This window comes from Pan paniscus, chromosome 14 (assembly GCF_029289425.2).
Source record: "Pan paniscus chromosome 14, NHGRI_mPanPan1-v2.0_pri, whole genome shotgun sequence".
Classification (NCBI taxonomy): domain Eukaryota; kingdom Metazoa; phylum Chordata; class Mammalia; order Primates; family Hominidae; genus Pan; species Pan paniscus.
The window spans coordinates 74,285,983-74,308,538 of NC_073263.2; the positions used below are offsets into that span (position 1 = coordinate 74,285,983).

The window sequence follows — 22,556 nt, forward strand, 5'->3', positions numbered from 1 at the left end:
CTTTCCCCATTTCTTGTTTTTGTCAGGTTTGTCAAAGATCAGATGGTTGTAGATGTGTGGTATTATTTCTGAGGGCTCTGTTCTGTTCCATTGGTCTATATCTCTGTTTTGGTACCAGTACCATGCTGTTTTGGTTACTGTAGCCTTGTAGTGTAGTTTGAAGTCAGGTAGCGTGATGCCTCCAGCTTTGTTCCTTTGGCTGAGGATTGTCTTGGCAATGTGTGCTCTTTTTTGGTTCCATATGAACTTTAAGGTAGTTTTTTCCAATTCTGTGAAGAAAGTCATTGGTAGCTTGATGGGGATGGCATTGAATCTATAAATTACCTTGGGCAGTATGGCCATTTTCATGATATTGATTCTTCCTATCCATGAGCACGGAATGTCTTTCCATTTGTTTGTGTCCTCTTTTATTTCGTTGAGCAGTGGTTTGTAGTTCTCCTTGAAGAGGTCCTTCACATCCCTTCTAAGTTGGATTCCTAGGTATTTTATTCTCTTTGAAGCAATTAAAAATATGGAACACTTCACGAATTTGCGTGTCATCCTTGTGCAGGGGCCATGCTAATCTTCGCTGTATCGTTCCAATTTTAGTGTATGTGCTGCCAAAGTGAGTACCACATGCACCATCTTTTTTACAACATTTACAATACTCCAGTCTGGTATATATGAGCCCAACAGTGAACTTCATAAAAGAGAGATCTTTTTGTTGTTAGAACTGGGTTTCTCAAGTATAGCACCTCTGGAAAGGGAATGACTTTAACCTGTTATTTATTTACATTGTTGTAATTAAAAAGCAGTAATATAGATCTGCTGAGATGCTACAAAACTTCACCAGCCTACCATCATCAATGGTATATTCCCTAAGAATGGGACAATCCTGGGAAAGAGAAGCATCTGTCACTAGTCTTCTATTAAATTCTCAGCATCTACATCCAGAGCTTCGACTACCACTTTGGCCATCTGATTTTCAATCTCCTTCATCTTCCTCTCCAGTTGTGCCTCTTCATCCCATGAGATGATGTATAGTAACAGGCACTAAGGTGTGTGGGCTCCAGACTCAATTTACCAGGGTTCAAATCCTGGCTCTACCACTTCTGAGATTTAAGTTGTATACCACTTTGTGCCTCAGCTTCCTGACCTATAATAGGATGATGCTATCTATCTCTCGTGGTTGCTGTAAGCCTAAAGGTTAAACAATTTGATCTATTAAAAGCACCAAAACCAGTGCCTTGCATGCAGCAAGTTCTCAGTGTTAGTTATTTTCAACCGCGTGGTACATGTTGTTTCCTGGATGCCCAGTCTATCCATTCAATTCAGCCAACATGTATTTATTGAGCATTTATTATGTGCTATGCACTGTTCAAGATACTTAAGATACACCAGTGGCAACACAGAAATATCCCCGCCCCTGTGGGACTTTCAGGTAGAGGTATATTTGTTTATATTAATAGATAAAACTAAGTAAATTGTATACTATGTCAGAGAGTGGTAATGCTGTAGGACAAAAAAAAATGGAGATGGGCAATGGTCTTTGGAAGATTGGCAAGGTTTAAGATTTAATATATATGTTAAACACAATATTCTTTAAATAAAAATCATTTTTTTTTCCGGGAAAATTATATTCCCTTCTTGATTTCCATTTGCTGATAATATCTTTGTTACCCAGGCTTAGAAACTCAGTCACCTTATTTTCTTTTCTATTTTCCCCATAACCTGCCATTAAATCCTATGTTTATTTTTTGTGTCTCTTGAACCTACCCAGATGTGAGCATTGAGGCCTGGGTTACTCAGTAGTGTTCTAACTAGTCTCTGCTTCTAACCTCTCCCTGCTCAAATCAAGCCTACATGTCACTAGCAAAGCAACTCCCCAAAAAAGCTTGACCATGTCCCCTTCTTTCTCTAATGCCTATGGAATTAAAGTCAAACTTTAAAAAAAATGTTTAAAAGCTGGCAATTCCACTGCTGGGTATACACTCCAAAGAACTAACAAGGACCTGAACAGTTATTTGTATACCAATGCCCATAACATTGTGGCTATTGTGAATAGCCTTTTCAGAATAGACAAAAGGTAGAAACAACCCAAATGTCCACCATATATATAAAAGAATACCTGTCTCCCATGTATATATGAGACATATTCATCCTTAAAGAGGAAATCTGGATACATGTTATAACATGGATAGATCTTGGAGACGTGCTGTGTAAAATAAGACGAACACAAAAGGACAAATATGATTCCACTTATATGAGGTATCCAGAATAGTCAAATTCATTGACAAAAAAGTAGGAAACTGTTTACCAGGGGCTGGGAGGAGGAAGCAATGGGGAGTTACTGCTAAACAGGTACAGAGTTTCAGTTTGGGATAAGAAAGTTCAAGAGATGGACAATAGTGATAGTTACAATACAGTAAGAATATTCTGAATGTCACTGAACTATGAAACTTAAAAATGGTTAAAAAGGGCAGGTCATTGTAGCTCATGCCTATAATCCCAGCACTTTGGGAGGTTGAGGCAGGCAGATCACCTGAGGTCAGGAGTTTGAGACCAGCCTGGCCAACATGGTGAAGCCCCGCCTCTACTAAAAATACAAAAAATTAGCCAGGTATGGTGGCAGGTGCCTGTAATCCCAGCTACTCGGGAGGCTGAGGCAGGAGAATCATTTGAACCCAGGAGGCAGAGGCTGCATTGAGCCAAGATCATGCCAATGCACTCCAGCCTGGGTGACAGAGTGAGACTCCATCTCAAAAAAAAAAAAAAAAAAGGTTAAAATGGTAAATTTTATGTTCTGTATCTTTTGCCCTATAGAAACACAAGTTGAATTAACAAAAGCATATATTAAAACAGAAGTACAGGCCAATACCACCAAAATGGTTTTATTTTTGTCATTGACAACAAGCACAACACTGCAATTGTATCATTATTTTGTTTAGTTTCTTAAATATTACTTAAGTATGCATTAAAAATGTTTACATTTTAAAAATGTGACACTTTAAAGAAGTCCTCTGTAAACACAATCCCTTCTCAATATATTTTCCTGCTTTGTTTCATACATAAATAACTTAATCTACAAAGTCATAAATAATACTATCAACTCTCATGGCCTGGAAGTATATACAAATTTTGGAGTTTGACAAAAGTGTTCTTTATGATTTTATAAATAACACATAGTATTTGTAGTGTTGATTATCAATCAAATGACTTTTTACAAATTCCTACTGTCTCCTCAACCTGTTCTACCAGTAACAGATCTTCCAGTTTACTTGGTTGGTAAAGATGCCAGGCATTTAAAAAGTCAAAATGGTCAAAATTCTATATTAAAAAAAAAAAAAAGGCAGAGAAGGTTGCTATTTAAATATTACTAAATCTTAATAAAACCACTTCAGCTTGTCTGAAAAACAAAAAATGCTACTAAAGAGTGAATGCTTGTACAATCATATAAATGGTACCCAATAAAATCTAAAATTTAAGAAATAATAAAATCAGATGAAATCCATATTAGTTTTGCAAAAAAACTCCACTGAGATTCTATTACAGGAACAGCATCAATACTATTCTACATTTTCTAAAATTTATTTCTAATCTTCACTTTGATGAGTTAAAATTTTAAAGGCAAAAATAATGACAAACAAAACAATTCTGAAAAGCCATACTTATAATCCTTGACATCAAGATGTTAAGAAGGTTTTTTAAAAAAAGCGATACTTAAGATTCCTAATATAGAACATTTGATTGTTTAGTTTTGTTTAATGACTGGAAATCCTTATTTCTTCAAAAAATAGCAAGTATCTTTTGAAACACATCACCCATCTAATAAGATTGTTTAGTTTTGTTTAATGACTGGAAATCCTTATTTCTTCAAAAAATAGCAAGTATCTTTTGAAACGCATCACCCATCTAATAATTTATTAAATAACCATTCAAGATTTATTAGGTAAGCACTAAAATTACTTTTATGTAATAAAAGTAAATAGGAATTTTGCATGTTTGCTGTTTCATTTTACAAATTTTTTTATTCCTTTATAGGATATAAAACTTTAAGAAAACATTCTCAACTAACATTCTCATTAGATGTAAATGATTCAAATTACAAATAATACTAACCTAAGCATTGTCATTACTTTTAAAATCCAAGTTTCTCAAAGTTTGATTTTTTACTCAATACAAAAATGACCTGGTTCACACTATTAGCTGCCCAACAAACTGTTTAAAAAAGTAAATATTCTTTGTTCAAGAGTAGATTACAAGAAATGTTTTCCATGCTCTTATTTCAAAAAACAAGATTCTGATATACATAATGAATCTAAATAAAAATTCACAAATGGTGGCTGAAATCCTGTCAACTTTCAGCCCAATACAATATAAATCCAGTTATAATGCATAAACAATTCAAAATTAAAATTTATAATGGAAATGTCAACAAGTCATAACTACTACACATTACTACTGATGGGTTCCACTATACTTCAACCTGGCACAGCAGATGTGCACATCTGATAGACAGACTGCTTAGAAAATTAAAGCTATCAGAGCTATAAATAAGGAATACATAAATATGAACATAGCAATGCCAAAGCATTAGAACTGTTAAAAAAAGTGAATAAGATGTGATGTAAACACATCTGATAGTTCTCTCTGTAAGCCACTTTCCACTGATTTATAAAGCTATGGTTTTATAATTCTTTTAAAAAGTAAAATTTTTCTACACTGCTGCATGCAGTAATTTCATTGTACATTCTCAACTACAATGCAATCTTCAAACCCTCTTGCAGAGCTTGACATATCTCATCAGAATTTCTCCAGAAAGTCAGCTTGTCATATTTTCAGCAGCCTAGAACAAGAAAGTAAGATTCATTACAATAAAACCATGGAAAAAGAGGCATCATGAAGATAAATTTGTCAATACTGCACTGTCATTAACAAACAACTATTCCCCATAAAACAGAACCACTTTTATCACAGTAATGCAGTGCTTTTCATGTTTTGCTATACATCAGGACTACCTTTTGAATGTACAGTTAACAGTCCACAGGCTAACAGTGGAAAATAGTTACATCACCTAAAATAATAGTTAAGAGCACAAAAAACATACTGCTACTTGAAACATTAACCTATGGCAGACCTGTTCCCACAGATTTCATTAGTTTGTCTGTTTCTGTGTGTTTTATTCTAGTAATAGGGATTAAAAATGAAAAAGACCTTTCATGCTACAAGGCAGAGAGAACAAGAGCAAAAGATGAATAATGAACATCTTATCTAATCCTGTCTCATCTACATCCCTAACTACTACTCTTTCCCAGGTGATTCTGAAGAAATTCCAAGATACCATATCATCAATAAATACTTTGATACATTATTTCTAGAGACTTAAACAAATCACCATACTATTATCCTACCTAAAAAATTTCTTAACATCAATATAAAAAGATACAATTTTAAATAAGTTTAATTTTAGAAATATGTATTAGTATTTTAATTCATTTACCTTTCTAACTCCTTTTTATAAGACCTACCTACACAGGGACACATCGCAGATTTACACTAAAGTATTAGTAACAGTACAGGACATCTGTAAGAGAAAGGGCAAGCCTTAGTCCACAGGATTCCACCATAATGGTATAACTTAAGACACTGGGGTACTAAAATAGAAGATACAGGAAAGTAGGTTTTGCTCAGAACTTCTCAAATTACAATATGTAGATGACTGCTTACACATAAATCCTAGAACTAAGGAGATAATATAAAAATTCAATGTCAATAAAGAATCACTAATCAAATGCACTTAATTAACAATCCTATTTATGCTGTGGGAGATATGTATAAAGTGGCCTATTTATGGCTGTTGAGTAACTTATGTAATTAGGGAGATATATAGCTAGCTACTTTTACTATAAATGACTTAGACCACATCAATATACAAATCTGTGAAAGTAAAAAGCAAAAAAATTCACAAAAAATAGTTACTGTTTTCTAAATAGTCAACCAAAGAGCAAAAGAAAAAAGTAATGTCTCAGACCAACAGTTTTTTGCAACATTTCAAGATACCCTTGATTTGTTATCCTACATATTCCAAAAAAAGAGACAATAAATACCATACAGTTAAATTCTAAATACCAGGAATTCTAGATAAAGATAGAACACAGCAGGAACAATTTCTCTTTACCTTAATTTTAAAACTGAAAGAAATTAACAAAAAAAAAAAAAAAAAAAAAAGAGAAAAAAATTCATGAGCAGCAACCACACAAGGCAAGGAGAAGAACCTTATGCTTGTAAAGCCAATAAAAGGGTGGTCAAGGAAAGGCAGGTGTGGCTCAGTGTATCTCTAAACCCACCAGCTCCCCAACTCTGTCCCAAATGGCAATAAGAGAGAACAAGACTTTAATCCAGGGAGAAGCAAACCGATGAGTTATTCTTTTTCAATTCACTGAAATCAAGTATAACACTTTTATTTTTAAAATAGCATGATACTATCTGGAATGATGTTCACCAAACATTATTGCAGGCAATCTCTTTGGTAATCTTGAGTGATTTTTTAAAAAATTTTTTGTATTTTCTGAATTAAATATCTTAAAAGTATAAGGATGCATTACTTTCATAAAAATTATAGAGATTATGTCAATTACTTCAAAAAAACAAGTTGTAATAAATACTTGTTTGCTAGAAACTCCCTACTTGTTGCTGTTGTTGTTTTCACTCTGTTGCCCAGGCTGGAGTGCAGTGGCACAATCACAGCTTACTGCAGCCTCAAATGCCTGAGCTCAGGCCATCCTCCTGAATAACCAGAACTACAGGTGTGTACCACCATACCCAGCTAATTAAAATAAATATTTTGTAGAGATGGGGTCTCACTATGTTGCCCAAGGCAGTCTTAAACTCCTGGCCTGAAGTGATCCTTCTGCTTTGGCCTCCCAAAGTGCTGGTATTACAGGCGTGAGCCAGCACGCCTAGCTGAAACACCCTAGTTTTAATGTGATGCTAGTATACTGTTTCTAGATCATAGGAGAAATGCATTTTAAGAGGCTTTGTGTATGTGAGAGACAGATTTTCCATTCAAATAGTCAACACTTTCTGATTCAGTGTATCTTAATTACTGATTTTACCTCCCACATCTCACTATGGCCCACTGGATGCAGAATAACTAGTATGCTAAAAGCTGAAAAAGCTATGTTAAATTGGCATTTCTGAACTGCCTATCCTAATATCGTAGCTTATATTTTGCCTAAGAAAATGCTATGCCAAAGCACTTGTCAGTCACCTGCCTCAGCTAGGTTTATTTGACTCTGGTTCTCTTACATGCACTCAAACTGTAGTACAAAACAAAAATATCTTCCTATTATGTTAATTCCCTTTCAAATTCAAGCACAGTAAAACAAAAACTCTTGCAGTTGTGGCAGATGTGTACTAAATAAATCTTTCCCTCAAAAATTTCAGAAATACACTGATAAAATACTATAATACTCATTTTTATTTTTATTAAAAGAGTTATTAGATAATATTAAGTCAGGGAATGTGCCCATGCTAAAGCCCAAGGACTCTTGTTTCTAATAACGACTTCATCTTTTCCTAAACTGCTGGCTCAGGAATTCTTGAGATTTTACTGGAGGAGAAAACTTAGTAGTTAAGTAAACAACTCTGAAGTCAGAGAGCCCAAGTTCAAATCTCAGGTCAATCACTAACTGTAAAGTTCTTAAGGTAAGTAAATTAGTCACCATAAGCTTCAGTTTCCTTAGCAGTAAACTACTAATAGTAGCATAGGATAAGTATCCCTTGTCGGAAATGCTTGGGACCAGAACTGTTTCTGATTTCAGATGTCCTAAAATTTTGGAAAATTTGCATTGAAGTTGTCCCTTGGTATCCATGGTGAATTGTTAGTTCCAGGACTCCCCATCTTCCCCACCTCACAGATATGAAGGTCTACAGATGCTCAAATGCCTTATATAAAAGGGTATAGTATTTGCATATAACCTACATGTATCCTCCCACATACTTTACATCATCTCTGGATTCATTGTGATACCTAACACGATGTAAACGCTATGTAAATAGTTGTTATCGTGTATTGTTTAGGGAATCATGAGAAGAAAAAAAGTCTGTACATTCTTAGTACAGACACAACCATCCTTCCCCCTGTTCCCCAAATATTTTTGATCCACAGCTGGTTGAATCCATGGATGCAGAACCCACAAATACAGAGGACTGACTGTACTTGCTGACTGAGCATCCCTAATTAGAAAATCTGAAATGTTCCAGTGAGGATTTCCTTTGAGTGTCATGTTGGTACTCAAAGTATTTCAGATTTTGGAGCATGTTGGATTTTCAGATTTGGAATGCTCAAACTGTAGTAGTTATCACTGTTATAATGATAGAGGAAATAATGCCAGTAAAGCCTGTAGAACATACGGTCTGGCATGAGAAAAGTATTCATATAAATATTAGCTATTCTTGTTATTCAGTTATTTTTCTTTCTGCCATATGAAAGCCAAAGGTTTGAGGTAAAAAAGAAACTTCCATATCTAAATAGGAGACAAGTGCTGATAGCCAAGATAATGGGTAAAAGGCCTAGACAGCATTTCAGAGATCTAAGACACGGCCCTTCCCATGACAGGCTCCGAGGCCCAGGATCAGGACCTGGAGCAAAGGTCATGCATGTTATGCTTTAGCAAAAAACTTGGCTGCATTGTGCCCATGTCCTAGGGATCTGTGGAAGTTTGGACTTGAGAGTGATTTAGGGTATCTGGTGGAAGAAATTTCTAAGCAGCAAAGTGTTCAACATGTTGCATGGCTCCTTCTAACAGCATATGCTCAGATGCATGAGCAAAGAAATAACCTAAGGCTGGAACTTATACTTAAAGGGGAGGCAGAGCATAAAAGTTTAGAAAATGTGCAACCTGTCCATGTGGTAGAAAAGAAAAGCCCATTTTCAGGAGAATTCAAGGGGGCTGCAAAGCAACCACTTGCTAGAGAAATTTCCAAATCTAAATAGAAGGCAAGTGCTGATAGCCAGGATAATGGGTAAAAGGCCTAGACAACATTTCAGAGATCTAAGAGGCAGCCCTTCCCATTACAGGCCCTGAGGACTAGGATAGAATGGTTTTATGGGCCAGGCTCAGGGCCCCGCAGCCCTCCACAGCCTTGGGACATTGCTCCTTGCATCCCAGCCACTCTGGCTCCAGCCATGACTCAAAGTGGCCCAGGTATAGCTTGGGACACTGCTTCAGAGGATCCAAGACATAAGCCTTGGTGACTTTCATGTGGTGTCAAGCCTGTGGGTGCACAGAGTACAATGGCTGAGGCTTGGCAGCCTCCATCTAGATTTCAGAGGATATATGGAAAAGCCTGGGTATCTAGGCAGAAGCCTGCTTCAGGGGTGGAGCCCTCATGGAGAATCTCTACTAGAGTAGTGCAGAGGGGAAATATGGGGTTGGAGCCCCTACACAAAGTCCTCACTGGGGAACTGCCGAATGGAGCTGTGAGAAGAGGGCCACCGTTCTCCAACCCCAGAATGGTAGATCCACTGACAGCTTGTACCCTGAGCCTTGAAAAGCTGCAGACACTCAACAATGCCAGCCCACGAAAGCAGCCATGGGGGCTTAAGCCTGTAAAGCCACAGGGGCAGAGTTGCTCAAGGCCTTGGGAGCATACCCCTCCCACCAGTGTGTCCTGCATGTGGGACACAGAGTCAAAGGAGATTTTTTTGGAGCTTTAAGATTTAATGACTACCCTGCTGGGTTTGGAACTTGTATGGGGCCTGTAGCCTCTTTCATTTGGCTGATTTACCCATTTTGGGATGGGAATGTTTACCCAATGTCTATAATCCCATTGTGTCTTGGAAGTAAATAACTTGTTTTAGATTTTACAGGCTCACAGGTGGAAGGGACTTGCCTTGTCTCAGAACTTTGGACTTTTGAGTTATTGCTGGAATGAGTTAAGACTTTCGGGGACTGTTGGGAAGGCATGATTGTATGTTGCAATGTGAGAAGAACACATGAGATCTGGGAAGGGCCAGTGAGGGAATGATAGTTTGGATGTGCATCCCCACCCAAATTTCACCTTGAAATGTAATTTCCAATGTTATAATCTCCATTGTAATCTCCAATGTTGGAGGTGGGGCCTGGTGGGAGTTGACTGAATTCATCCCTCATGAATGGTTTAGCACCATCCTCTTGGTGCTGTACTCGCTAAAGTGAGTGAATTCTTAAGAGTTATGGTTACATAAAACTGTGGCACCTCACTCTCTCCCTCTCTTGCTCCTGTTTTTGCCATGTGACATGCCTTCTCCCCCTTTGTTTCCATAATGATTGTAACCTTCCTAAGGCCTCTCCAGAAGCAGATGCCACTATGCTTTCTATACAGCCTGCAGAACTATGAGCCAATTAAACCTCTTTTCTTTACAAATTATCTGGTCTCCGGTTTTTTTGTTTTTGTTTTTTTTTTAAGAGGAAGTCTTCCTCTGTTGCCCAGGCTAGAGTACAGTGGTGTGAATCTTGGCTCACTGCCACCTCCGCCTCTTGGGTTCAAGTGATTCTCTTGCCTCAGCCTCCCGAGCAGCTGGGATTACAGTGCCTGCCATAATGCCTGGCTAATTTTTTTATTTTTAGTAGAGATGGGTTTCACTATGTTGGCCAGGCTGGTCTTGAACTCCTGACTTCAAGTGCTCTGCCCACCTCAGCCTCCCAAAGTACTGGGATTACTGGCTTAAGCTACCATGCCCGGCAGGTATTTCTTTATATCAATTCAAGAATGGACTAATACAGAGTCTACCATAAAAGTGAGGATAGTAGTTACTGGAGAGGAGAGCAAGAGAGAGGGGTTAGTGACTGGGGAGGGGGCAGAAGGGGGATTATCTCGTGCTGGCAGTGATGGTTGCATGGATATTCTCTTTATGATACATTTTAGCTCTACAAATGTGGTTTACCCTTTTTAGTTAGATTTAATAATCAAGAGATTTTAAAAAGCACAAAAACAAACCTAAAGAATAAGAACTCATTGGAAAATAATCTGAAAGATATGTAAATTGCATGTTTTAAATAGTTGTTTTCTTAAAGGTAAGAAAAAAGAGAAGTCACTTTGTATCAGGTATCAGAAGGTTTTATTTGTTTGTTTTTCCCCCCATTGACCGTCTCTATGAGCCCATGTTTTGGACAAGTTTTAAGATGAACTAACTTAAAGTTTCAGTATTCAAAGTGAGTTAGTGCTATATAAAAAGGGAAATAAAATCACAAGCTTTTAAATCAGAAAGTCTGTGGAAGAGAGAATAGGACATGTTTTTAGTTGCCAATCTGAGCAATTAAAACGTGGTTAATTTGAATTTGAAAAAAGGTGGCCCTCTGGGAACCTGGTGGCAGCAGCAGTCCCCTGGTCTCTGAGGTACTCTTGGAGTCACTTTTTCCTTTTCTTGAAGGATAACACATGGGCCCTCAGCTGAGCAGCTCTATCAGCCAGTTTCCTGTCTAAACAATCCCACTAATCTGACAGCCTTCTTTCACTTCATCCTGTCCAAGCTGGCAGTGTTTGTGTTGAGATGGTTGACTGGCTCTATCACATACCTAATGTCTTCACAAAAGTGTAGCCACACTCTTAGCCCTGTCTCCAGAACATGTTATTCAGACAGGCTGAGAATTTTCTAAATTCTCAGATGCTAGTTCCTTTTCTCTTAGCAGGTCCTTACTCGATTGCTCATTTGTGTCACATTATTAAGCAGCAAAAAGAAATCAGGCTACACCTTCCACAATTTGCTTGGAAATTTCCTCAATGAAATATCCAAGTTCATTGCTTACATATTCTATTTTCCTTCCAACAATAGAAGATAATTCAGCCACAATCTGTCACTTTCTTTCTTTTTTTTTTTTTTAGATGGAGTTTCGCTCCTGTTGCCCAGGCTGGAGTGCAATATCGCAATCTTGGCTCACTGCAACCTCTGCCTCCTGGGTTCAAGCGATTCTCCTGCCTCAGCCACCCAAGTAGCTGGGATTACAGGCATGTGCCACCACGCCTGGCTAATTTTGTATTTTTATTAGAGATGGAGTTTCATTATGTTGGTCAGGCTGGTTTTGAACTCCTGACATCAGGTGATCCACCCACCTTGGCGTCCCATAGTGTTGGGATTACAGGCATTAAGCCACTGTGCCTGGCCCATTCTGTCACTTTCTAACAAAGACCACCTTTCTTTTAGTGTCCAATAAATGTTCCCCATTTCCATCTGGGTCTTCACTAAAAGTGCTTTTAACATTTACATTTCTAGCAACATTCTGATCCTAATGTTAGTCTCGAAAAAACTCTGAAGCTTTCTCTACAGTTCTTTTCTCTTCTTTCTGAGCCCTCACCAGAATTGCCTCAACATTCACAGTTCTACTAACAGTTCCTCTTCAAGGAAATCTAGTCTTTTTCTATCAAGCACCTTAAAACTTTCCAGTCTCTATCCAATACCCAATTCCAAAGCCACATCCTCACTTTTAAGTACTTGTTACAGCAACACCCCACTTCCCAGTACCAAAATCTGTATCAGATTTCTGGGACTGCCATAATAAAGTAACCACATATTAGGTGGGTTAAAACAACAAAAATCTATTTACAGTTTGAAGGCCAGAAATCCATACCTATTATACATATTTAACCAAGGCGTTAGCTGGGTCATGCTCTCTGACAGCTCTAGGGGAATATCCTTCCTTGCCTCTTTCTAGCTTCTTGTGGCCACAGAAAACCCTTAACTTTCCTTGGCTATTTGTGTCCAAATTTCTCTTCTAAGGCCACCAATTATTGGGTTAGGATCTACCCTAATCCAGGATGACCTCATCTTAATTTGATTATATCTGCAAAGGCATTATTTCTAAATAAGGTCATATTCATTGGGACCAGGGGTTAGGACCTCAACATGCCTCTTCTGGAGCAGGCACAATTTTACTCACCAAATAGCACAATTCTAAAAACAGACTTCTGGGAAAACATAACATGGTCCATGGTAGTAGTAATTTTTCTTTTTTTTTTGAGACAGAGTCTCACTCTGTCACCCAGTCTGGAGTGCAGTGTCGCCAACTTGGCTCACTACAAGCTCCGCGCCTCCTGGGTTCACGCCATTCTCCTGCCTCAGCCTCCCAAGTAGCTGGGACTACAGGTGCCCACCACCACGCCTGGCTAATTTTTTTGTATTTTTAGTAGAGAATGGGGCTTTACTGTGTTAGCCAGGATGGTTTCGATCTCCTGACCTCATGATCCGCCCAACTCAGCCTCCCAAAGTGCTGGGATTACAGGTGTGAGCCACTGCGCCCGGCCTGGTAGTAGTAATTTTTATGATATGAACATACACTATTGAGCTCCTGGTCTTCTAGTGGTGTTGCATGTTAGTTTAACCTTGTTTAACCAGGATGTTTCCCATAACTTCATCATTAATCATTTTTCTAAATAAAAGCATCTTTATTTAGAATGAACTAATAGGAATCTCCAACCTTCAGTGCTTCAGTAGCCTTGCGAAGCTCCTTAATAACCGATGATAAAGCTTCTGGGTTAATTCCTTGTTCACAAAGCCGTACACAAATAGACAGAGTTTCCATATCTAAGCCAGTATTCAAAATTCTTGAAATCTCAAGCAGAACTGAAAAAAGACACACACAAAAAAAACACTTAAGGCTTACAGCATTTAAAAATATGCATATAGTACTTTCATTAATTTATATATCACTGCACAATACCAAGGAATTAGCATAGCATCCCAGGTTTTGGAAATCTGCATGTAATACTTTCTTGCCTTTACTTAGTTTTAGAAACTTAAATATAAATATAAACTTACACCTTCCCTTCACATAACTGCCTTTTACATCTTGCTATATATTCTAGCACTTGTTTAATATCTAACATGTATCCACCATACTTAGGATAATTCTGAACGCTTGCTTATTTTTTAGTATTCTTTTAAAATGCAGTTTAACTAGTCGCATATTATTCCATTTTATGGAAACACTATACTTAACTACTCTGTTACTTTAAAAGTTAGGCTGCTCTCATGTTTCTCTCATTAAAATAATATTGGTAAGAATCTGTACATACTAAATTTTATTTCATTAGGATAAATTTCTAGAAGTAGAACTGCTCAGTCAGTAATATACATATTTAATTTGCTGAATTGACATACAATAGTCAAAAAAAGGTAATGTACATATTTAAGGCTTTAAAAGTGTTTAGAAACTTTTATAACAATTTGACAGCGTAATCATGTCTGTTGAATCTAATAATAAAAATGAAACCTTATATTTTTTAAACTTCATTTGTATAGTACTGCATTTTATTGTAGTTGATAGAACTCTTTGTCTTTAACATGAGAAGCACAAACAGAGAAACTTGGTCCAAAGTGATTTTCAGAATCCCTTCCATTACAGGTTGTAAGTACACCGGTTCCACTGAATTTTGTTTTATGATTGCTTCCCAGAGAGTATTTAGAATATTTTAAGTCAACTGTCAACATATTATCTATTGTTTCCTATATCATTTCCCCTTGGCATTATGCTTAGAAAGTTATTCCCCATGAAAAGATTATATCCACCAGTATTCTCTTCCAGCACTTTGAAGTTTATTTCCCAAAACCCCCCATAAGTATTTATCTCCCTAGAGTTTGGGTGGAAAATAGGATCTAACTTTTCCTCCCAGAAATGAGCCAGTTGCCCCAGTAAAATTTATTGAATGACCTAAGTTTTCCCCACCCAGTTGAGATGCCACCTTTATTCATAGTAAATTCCCATATACTTACAAATTTGTTACATGTCTATCTTTTGTAAGGGCAACCATTTAATTTCTAACTTTATATTGCATGTAGTAGGGTAAACATTCCGTTGTCATCTTTCATTTATATAAGCCCTTTTATTCTTTGGATGAACTGAACATTTTTCATCAATTCTAAAAACAAATTCCAACTGGATTCTGATTAACTGTATAAAAACTACATTATTATTTTGGGAAGAATGGACAAGTTATCAATATTTAGTCACCCATTAATTTAAGTCTAAGTCTTTCTGAAAATTCTTATAGTATTTATCATGTTCATGAGATAGGTCCCTCCCATTTTTTCCATATCAGATATTCACTTTCATCCCTAGAAGTTCAATTTGAGCCGGGCGCAGTGGCTCACGCCTGTAATCCCAACACTTTGGGAGAGCAAGGTGGACAGATCACCTGAGGTCGGGAGTTCGAGATCAGCCTGACCAACATGGAGAAACCCCGTCTCTACTAAAAATACAAAATTAGCCGGGCAAGGTGGCGCATGCCTGTAATCCCAGCTACTTGGAAGACTGAGGCAGGAGAATCGCTTGAACCCGGGAAGTAAAGGTTGCGGTGAGCCGAGATTGCGCCATTGCACTCCAGCCTGGGCAACAAGAGCAAAACTCTGTCTCAAAACAAAAAACAAACAAACAAAAATAGCAGTTCAATTTGAGTCTTAAAAAAAAAAATGTCTTCCATGCCTCTACTAAACTTTTTGGAGATATGGAGTATAGTTCTGATGCCCTTGTCTGCTAATTCTAACATCTGTGTGATCGGGGGGGGTGTTCGTTACAATTGACTGAATTTTTCACATAATGGGTCATACTGTTCTGCCTTGCATACCTGGTAATCTTTGATTGGATGCCATGTACTTAGAATTTTACTTAGGTACCGGATAGTTTTGTACTTCTAATTCTTGAGCTTTATAATGAGATACCGTTATCTGGAAATGGTTTGATCCTTTCGGATATTACTTCTTAGATCTGTTAGGCAGGACCAGAGCCCTGTTTAGGATAGGGCTAATTATTCCCCTTATGATTGAGGTAAGAATTCTGAGTACTGTATCCAATGTCTCATGAATTACAAAGATTTCCATTCTGGCTGGTAGTTACAGGCAATATCCTCAGCCCTGTGTAAGCACGGTGCACGGTTCACTCTAATCCTTCTAGATGGTTCCCTCCCAGCTTTCTGAGTACTTTCCTCACACATCTGCTAATCAATGCTCTGAATACTTAAGGGGGACACTTCTACAGATCTCCAGCATTCTTTCTGTGCAGTTCTCCCCTCTCAGGTACTGTTATTCAAACTCTACCTGCCTTGGTCTCCCAGGTCTTCTAAACTCCTCCTACTCACTTCAGTGTGTCCACTGGGTTCCACCTGGGTTCTCCCTGCTATACTGAGGCCTGGAACTCTCTGAAGGCAGTGAGCTGGGGCAACCCAAGAAATCACTTTGCTTGTTTCCTGTCTCTAAGGGATCACTGTACTCTGATGCCTGATGTCCAGTGTCTTGAAAACCATTGTTCTGTATGCTTTACCTGAGTTTTCTTGGTTGTTTCAAGTAGAAGCATAAATCTAATCTCTGTTACTCCATCTTGGCTGGAAGATGACAGCTCTTCCCATTTTCATTTCTTCAGTTTTGATATTCCAAATTTCACAGCTGTTGTTCCTGCCTTCATCTATTTAAGGCTATATTCTTAAACTGTATTTGAGATTGCTCTATTATCTCTATTTCTTGGAGTATAAGCAAGCAGCAAAAGACAGTGGTTAGGAGTGTGATCTCTAGAGCCAGACTACCTGTGTTCAAATTCTAGCTGTAGTATTTAGTAGGCAAGTTACTCTCTCTGTGCCTTATTTCACCATTCTCGAAAGTGAGGATAATAAGAGTACCTATTTTAAAGGATTAGTGTGAGAATTAAAGGATACACTTAGAATGGTATCCATTTGTTTTGCTGACACTGCCTTGCAGTCCTTTGGAATGGTGCTTGGAATACGGTAGGGCTCAATAAAAAAGAGTTCCCTGTTACTACCACTTTCCCTCTTTTTCCTTTTCCATGTTAGTTGCTCATGTTTTTCATCTACCTTAGGTGCTTTGTCATTCTTGGCGGAAAACTCATCTTCCATAGATTTATTTTAGGTGTCCTGGACTGGTGGCCCATTCTAAGATAGGAAGCCGTACCCTAGCTTTAGGCCTCTAGATCAGGCCTTGCAGTATTTTTGGTCCAGATCCAAAAAACACATGGATGGTGCTTCTCAATCTCTGGCTGTGACAAATGGCACATTTCTGACTCCCAACTTCAGTGAGGCAGGGTAGCATGCTTTGTCAGGTTCTATTCCCAACAATCCCCTGCTGTGGTTCCCATCTGCTCCTTTCTTTTGGGGGGAAACCTCTCTCTTCCTAATCAATGGAGACTTCCCTTCTTGCTTTTGAACAGGTCTATCCTGATAATTATATTTTCTTACTATTTCCTATTTTTTTATATGCTTAGAGTTTCAGCAAGTGCTCAATCTACCATATTGAATCTTCACTTTATTTTTGACTGTCTTCACAAATGGATTCTACTTAGCCCTTGTACATTCTAAGTGGTTACCATCAGTATACTGGAACACTACATATTAAACTTTTTAATCACCAGTCACCTTGATGAATTCTATGATGCTTCTAACAGTTTTTCAGTTGATTCTCTCCCTTCTCTCTCCAGTTTCCAGTTTGTTCTCTTCATGGTAGACCCCCCACGTATAAAGGCTATGCTTATTCCTGACTTCATGCCTTTGTTCTTGCTTTTCTCCTCTGCCTTTTATCCTCCCTTCATATAACTCAATGCTGTTTTCTTAGTCCGTCTCATTTGTGGTTTCTTCTTTAAGCCTTCTTTTCAAATGGACACCTATTTTTACTTTCTATTTTCACAAATCGCCTGTAATCAAAAACTATTTCTTTAGTGCCTACCATATGTTCAGTACAGGTTGAACACTCCTAATTCCAAAATCTGAAATGTGAAATGCCCCAAAATCCAAAACTTATTAAGTACTGACATAACACCATAGTGGAAAATTCCACACCTCATATAATGGATCAAAGTTAAAATGCAGGTGCACAATACACAGTTCATTCAGCATCCCTGAGGGAAAAAAACAAAATTACCTTCAGGCTATGTGTATAAGGTATATATAAAACATACAAGAATTCTGTGTTTGGACTTGGGTCCCATCCCCAAGATATCTCATCATGTATGTGAAAATATTACAAAAAAAAAAAAAAATCTGAAATCCAAAACATGGTCCCAAGGTTTTTGGATGAGAGATAATCAACCTGTAACTATATGTATTTTGTGCCTATTATGCTACTGCTGCAAATACAGTTATGAACAAGGTATATATGGTCCCACTCCTCACAGATATTAGTCCAGGAGGAGAGATAGATATTAAAGTAATAACTGATTCTAGATATAAGTAAAATAAATAAAGAGTGGAATACTTCTGAAACAAATTACAAGGGCATCTTACCAAGTTTGGAAGGACACAGTGTTTAGCAAAGACTTGTCTGAAGAAGTGACAATTACACTTAGACATCAAAAGTGAGTAGAAATCAACCAGACTAATACAGAGGCAGGAGGAAGGGTGATGGGTGAGAGCAAAGAAAACAGCTTGTGTGATGGTCCCTACACTAGAGGGAATTTGGTAAATTCAGACCTGAACTGCTATTGTGAAGGCAATGTAATTAACGGGGTGAATGGGTATAAAATATGAGGTAAGTCCTAGTGAAGATCTTAGAACTGTGGAAAGCTACTGGATGATATAAAATAGGAACATAAAAAAATCAAATTTGCATTTTAAGGACTTTTTGGCTGAGTATCAAATGAATCTTTAAAAAGTCCAGTTATATCACAATTTTGATAAAAGACTGGTGGGTAGTATGAACAGAAGATATTTAGCCAACCTGAAATGAGTCAAGAATTGAAAGGGCTTAGTGAAGAACAGGAGGCAGAGGAGGTGAGAAAGCAAGACTGACTTCTAGATTTCTTTCTCAAATGTGCAACTGGATTGATGGTGGTAGCATGGACTGTTTCGCTGGTACTGCCTTGCAGTGCTAGTCAAATGGAATCTATATACCATAGATTCTCTTAATTCCTTTCTCTATAACATGTTCCTTTTTTTTTTTTTTTTGAGATGGAGTCTAGCTCTGTCACCCAGTCTGCAGTGCAGTGGCGCAATCTCAGCTCACGACAACCTTCGCCTCCCAGGTTCAAGTGATTCTCCTGCCTCAGCCTCCCAAGTAGCTGGGGATTACAGGCACCCGTACTTACTACTAAATATATATATATATATGTAAAGTGGTGCTACAGGCCGGGCACAGTGGCTCACGCCTATAATCCCAGCACTTTGGGAGGCTGAGGCGGGTGGATCACCTGAGGTCAGGAGTTCCAGACCAGACTGGCCAACATGGTGAAACCCTGTCTCTACTAAAAATACAAAAATTAGCTGGGCGTGGTGGCGGGCGCCTATAATCCTAGTTACTCCAGAGGCCGAGGCAGGAGAATTGGTTCCCATCCCCAGCTTCAACCTGGGAGGCGGAGGTTGCAGTGAGCCAAGGTCGCGCCACTGCACTCCAGCCAGACTCGGTCTCAAAAAAAAAAAAAAAAATAGTGCTATGATAAAGCCTCTCATAAGGAATAATTATCAAAATTAAAATTCAGATGCACAGGACGATTTTAGAGGAAAATAAAAATTAAGGTATAAAAAGCAATCAATAGAGAGTACCTAACATACCAAAACGTTAAAAAGCAAAAGAGGCAACCATACACAGTGGGTTGGGGGGTGGTGTTGTTGAAAAGGCACGACTATTTTAAGCGTGTAGAATTTTAGGGATATAAGGATGAAAGCAGAGATCTCATGCAGACCTTATTCTAAATAGGCAGAGATAGTTCTTTTCAGAGTGAGGTGCACAGATAATTTATTAATAGAAAGTCAGCCTGCTTCCTCCCATGTCTTTAACAAAATCCTTTCATTTCATGATCAAAATGAAAATGTAGCCAAGAGTTCTGCAATTCACATGACTTAAAGGGAGGTTCACAAATGCTGCCATTGAGGGGAGAAATGGTATTCAAAAAGTTTTGAAAACTTTATTTTTGATCTCACGGGTTGATTTAAATACTGTGTAACACCACATCCCCTCTCCTTCATTTTTTGTTTTACTTCACTTTTTTGTGTTCTTACTCTCTCTATAATCTTCATTTCACACCAAGTTTTCTCAGAAGAGATCTTGATGATGCAGCCAACACAAACCATCAGTTCTCAATTGTACATCAGTGATTCCACCAGAGAAAATGTGAGTTTTCTGTTCAAATGGGATCCTGTGGCCATATACATAAGGAACCTAAGTACAGCTAACCTAAGAAAATAGGCTAGAAGTGAGGTCTTATACTCTACCTTTTTCCAAGGAAATATACAAGACAGTAAATTTATATATATATATATACACACACATATATATATTCATACATAAATCCAGTTACAAAATAAAACTATTAAGTGTTGATACATCGAAAAGGATAGAAAAATAAGCTGAATATTAAGAGTAACATTCTCAGAAAAACAGCAAGGTAGATACTGAACAAGTGAAAAATTAGATGCAAAGGCTCTAAAAGTGTAATTCTTTGAAAAGAAAACCAGAACCAGTGCAGAAAAAACCAGCAGCCCCTCTGCAAGTGCTACATAAGAAAATGAGGCCGGGCATGGTGGCTCACGCCTATAATCCTAGCATTTTGGGAGGCCGAGGCATGTGGATCACCTGAAGTCAGGAGTTCGAGACCAACCTGGCCAACATGGGGAAACTCCGTCTCTACTAAAAATACAAAAAATTAGCCGGGTGTGGTGGCGGGCACCTGTAATCCCAGCTACTCCAGAGGCTGAGGCAGGAGAATCACCTGAACCCGGGAGGCGGAGGTTGCAGTGAGCCGAGGTTGCGCCATTGCACTCCACCCTGGGCAACCACAGCAAGACTGTGTCTCAAAAAAGAAAAAAAGAGCCTACGGTGAAGGAGAGAGAGATACAGCAGTGAGAATTTCATAGGGTTATCTTTTAACAGAGACGGAAGCTGACGTGAGTAGACCCTGGAAAACGTCTAGGCCCACTGCAAATAACAACATCGATCAAACACTCATAATACAGGTGGATGTGAGTAAAAAGGAGACAAAGAAGACTACAAGAGAGAGGCCATCTGAAATACTATAAAAATAATTGATCATCTTTGATATGTTTTTACATGGTTGTCTTATTTAAATATTCACAACTCCTGGAGGTAGGGTTTTATTTTACAGAAAAAAAAAAAAAAAAAAAAAAACTAAACAGGCTCAATGATGTTTAAGTATCTAGTCCAAGCTCACCACAGGGGCATAAAGTGGCAAAACCGACATTAGAGGGTAGACAGAGGGTAACCGCAAGACACAAATTTCGTGTTCTGCAACGCTTGTGTAGGCTTCACACACACGTGCCTCCGGGGTCGAAAACAGGCGACACCATAGCACTTGGGCACTGGTGTCACCCGCTTCAAGAGGAAACTAGGATAATTATGACCAAAGGGGAACTTGTTCATTCGCCGGATATTAAAGGTGCCTACTTAAGTGCGAAGAACAGGAGGCATAGCGGTGACCAAACACCTAGCCCCTGTCCCCGCCGGGATCCCAACCTTGGGGACCCCCGAAGCGCCCCGGGCGGGAATCGGGTGGGACGCGGCACGCAGGAGGGAACGGGTGTGCTGGGTGGGGTGGGCGTGGCGCTGTCACCGCAGGAGATCGGGCGGGTAGGGCGGACCTGGGATGCGGGATAGAGGGGGCGCGGCATTCGCGCCAGAGGGACGCGGTGCGCAACCGGCTGACTAGGGGCCGCAACGCCTAGCGCGCGCGACAAACTACGCAGCGGCGGAGACAACTCTCAAGGGATAGGGCCATCAGCCCTGCGGCCCTGGCAGGTCCCTACCAAAGATCTTGGAAGATGCCGTTTGGGGCACTAAGGGGACCTGAAGTCCTCCCCAGGCTCATTCCCGCCTGGGGGCCTTGGCTCTGGGAAGGCAGGCAAGGTAAAGGGAGCGCAACGGACACTCACCGTCCATGGTCTCCCGCACCGCATTCAGATTCGCCGCCGCGGCCGCCGCCGCCGCCCCAGCACCGCTGCTACTCGCCATGGCTAAGGCCGAGGGAGGCGGGAGAAGGGCCTGACCCGGAACTGGAGCGCCTTCCTCTCTCCGAGGCAATCACACAGCGCGTCTCGGCTCACGCCGGGCAGGCTCCGCCCCTCGCGCTCGCCGCCGGCGTGAGGCTGCGTTGATTTGAATTTGGAGCCACGTTCCTCTGCGCGGAACGGGGAGCGAGGAGTTGCCATTCGAATTTCCTACGCGGCCTCCGTGCGATTGGCTGGTTCGCGGATGGCGGGACGACACGATTGGCTAGTCGCTCACAAGCCCCGTGCCCTGGTTGGCCCAAGACAGCGCGGAAGCGGGGAGTTAAAGAGTCTATGCCTGTCGTGGAAGCTGGCCTGGCCCCCGGAGCTCCCTGGAGTCGGTACTGGGGGCTTCGTTTTGTACGCACCGGTAGGTACGCTCTTTGTGGTCCCTGGCCTTTCCTCCTGTCTGAATGGAGAGGTTTCTTTTCCCAGCTCCTGACTTGCCTGCCCGCTCGCCCCTGGTGAATGGGAGCAGTCAGGGAGTAGGTGTGGAAGAGAGGGGCACCAGAAAGAGTGGCCACGTAGGGTTGGGGGCGACGCCTCCTTCGCACTCCATCCAGGGAAGCCGGCTGCATCTCAACCTTCCAGAAGTAGACTCTTCT

At 39.6% G+C, this 22,556-nt stretch overlaps 2 protein-coding genes and 1 non-coding gene across 5 annotated transcripts in view; 1 reads left to right on the forward strand and 2 right to left on the reverse strand.

Moving 5' to 3' along the window:
- Nucleotides 1–505: 505 nt before the first annotated feature.
- On the reverse strand, nucleotides 506–612 carry LOC112436956 (U6 spliceosomal RNA). Its single transcript, XR_003025619.1, has one exon. It is a non-coding gene; the product is annotated as a U6 spliceosomal RNA (small nuclear RNA).
- Nucleotides 613–2,844: 2,232 nt separating this feature from the next.
- Nucleotides 2,845–21,969, reverse strand: MZT1 (mitotic spindle organizing protein 1). The gene is made up of 3 exons (XM_003827455.5): nucleotides 21,838–21,969; nucleotides 13,437–13,582; nucleotides 2,845–4,825 (listed from the first exon to the last, which is right to left on the reverse strand). The coding sequence occupies exons 1-3, from the start codon at nucleotides 21,914–21,916 to the stop codon at nucleotides 4,802–4,804; spliced, it is 249 nt and encodes an 82-aa protein (XP_003827503.1). The 5' UTR covers nucleotides 21,917–21,969; the 3' UTR covers nucleotides 2,845–4,801.
- BORA (BORA aurora kinase A activator) overlaps nucleotides 21,866–22,556 on the forward strand; it is a 29,607-nt gene continuing 28,916 nt past the window's right edge. Inside the window, exon 1 of one of the 3 annotated variants that reach the window (XM_003827454.6) lies at nucleotides 21,866–22,321. In XM_003827454.6, the coding sequence (XP_003827502.3) occupies nucleotides 22,157–22,321 (165 nt within the window). In that variant the 5' untranslated portion in view covers nucleotides 21,866–22,156. The remainder of the gene's footprint in view (nucleotides 22,322–22,556) is intronic. The other 2 variants (XM_008952795.5, XM_057299589.2) reach the window with 2 other exon arrangements.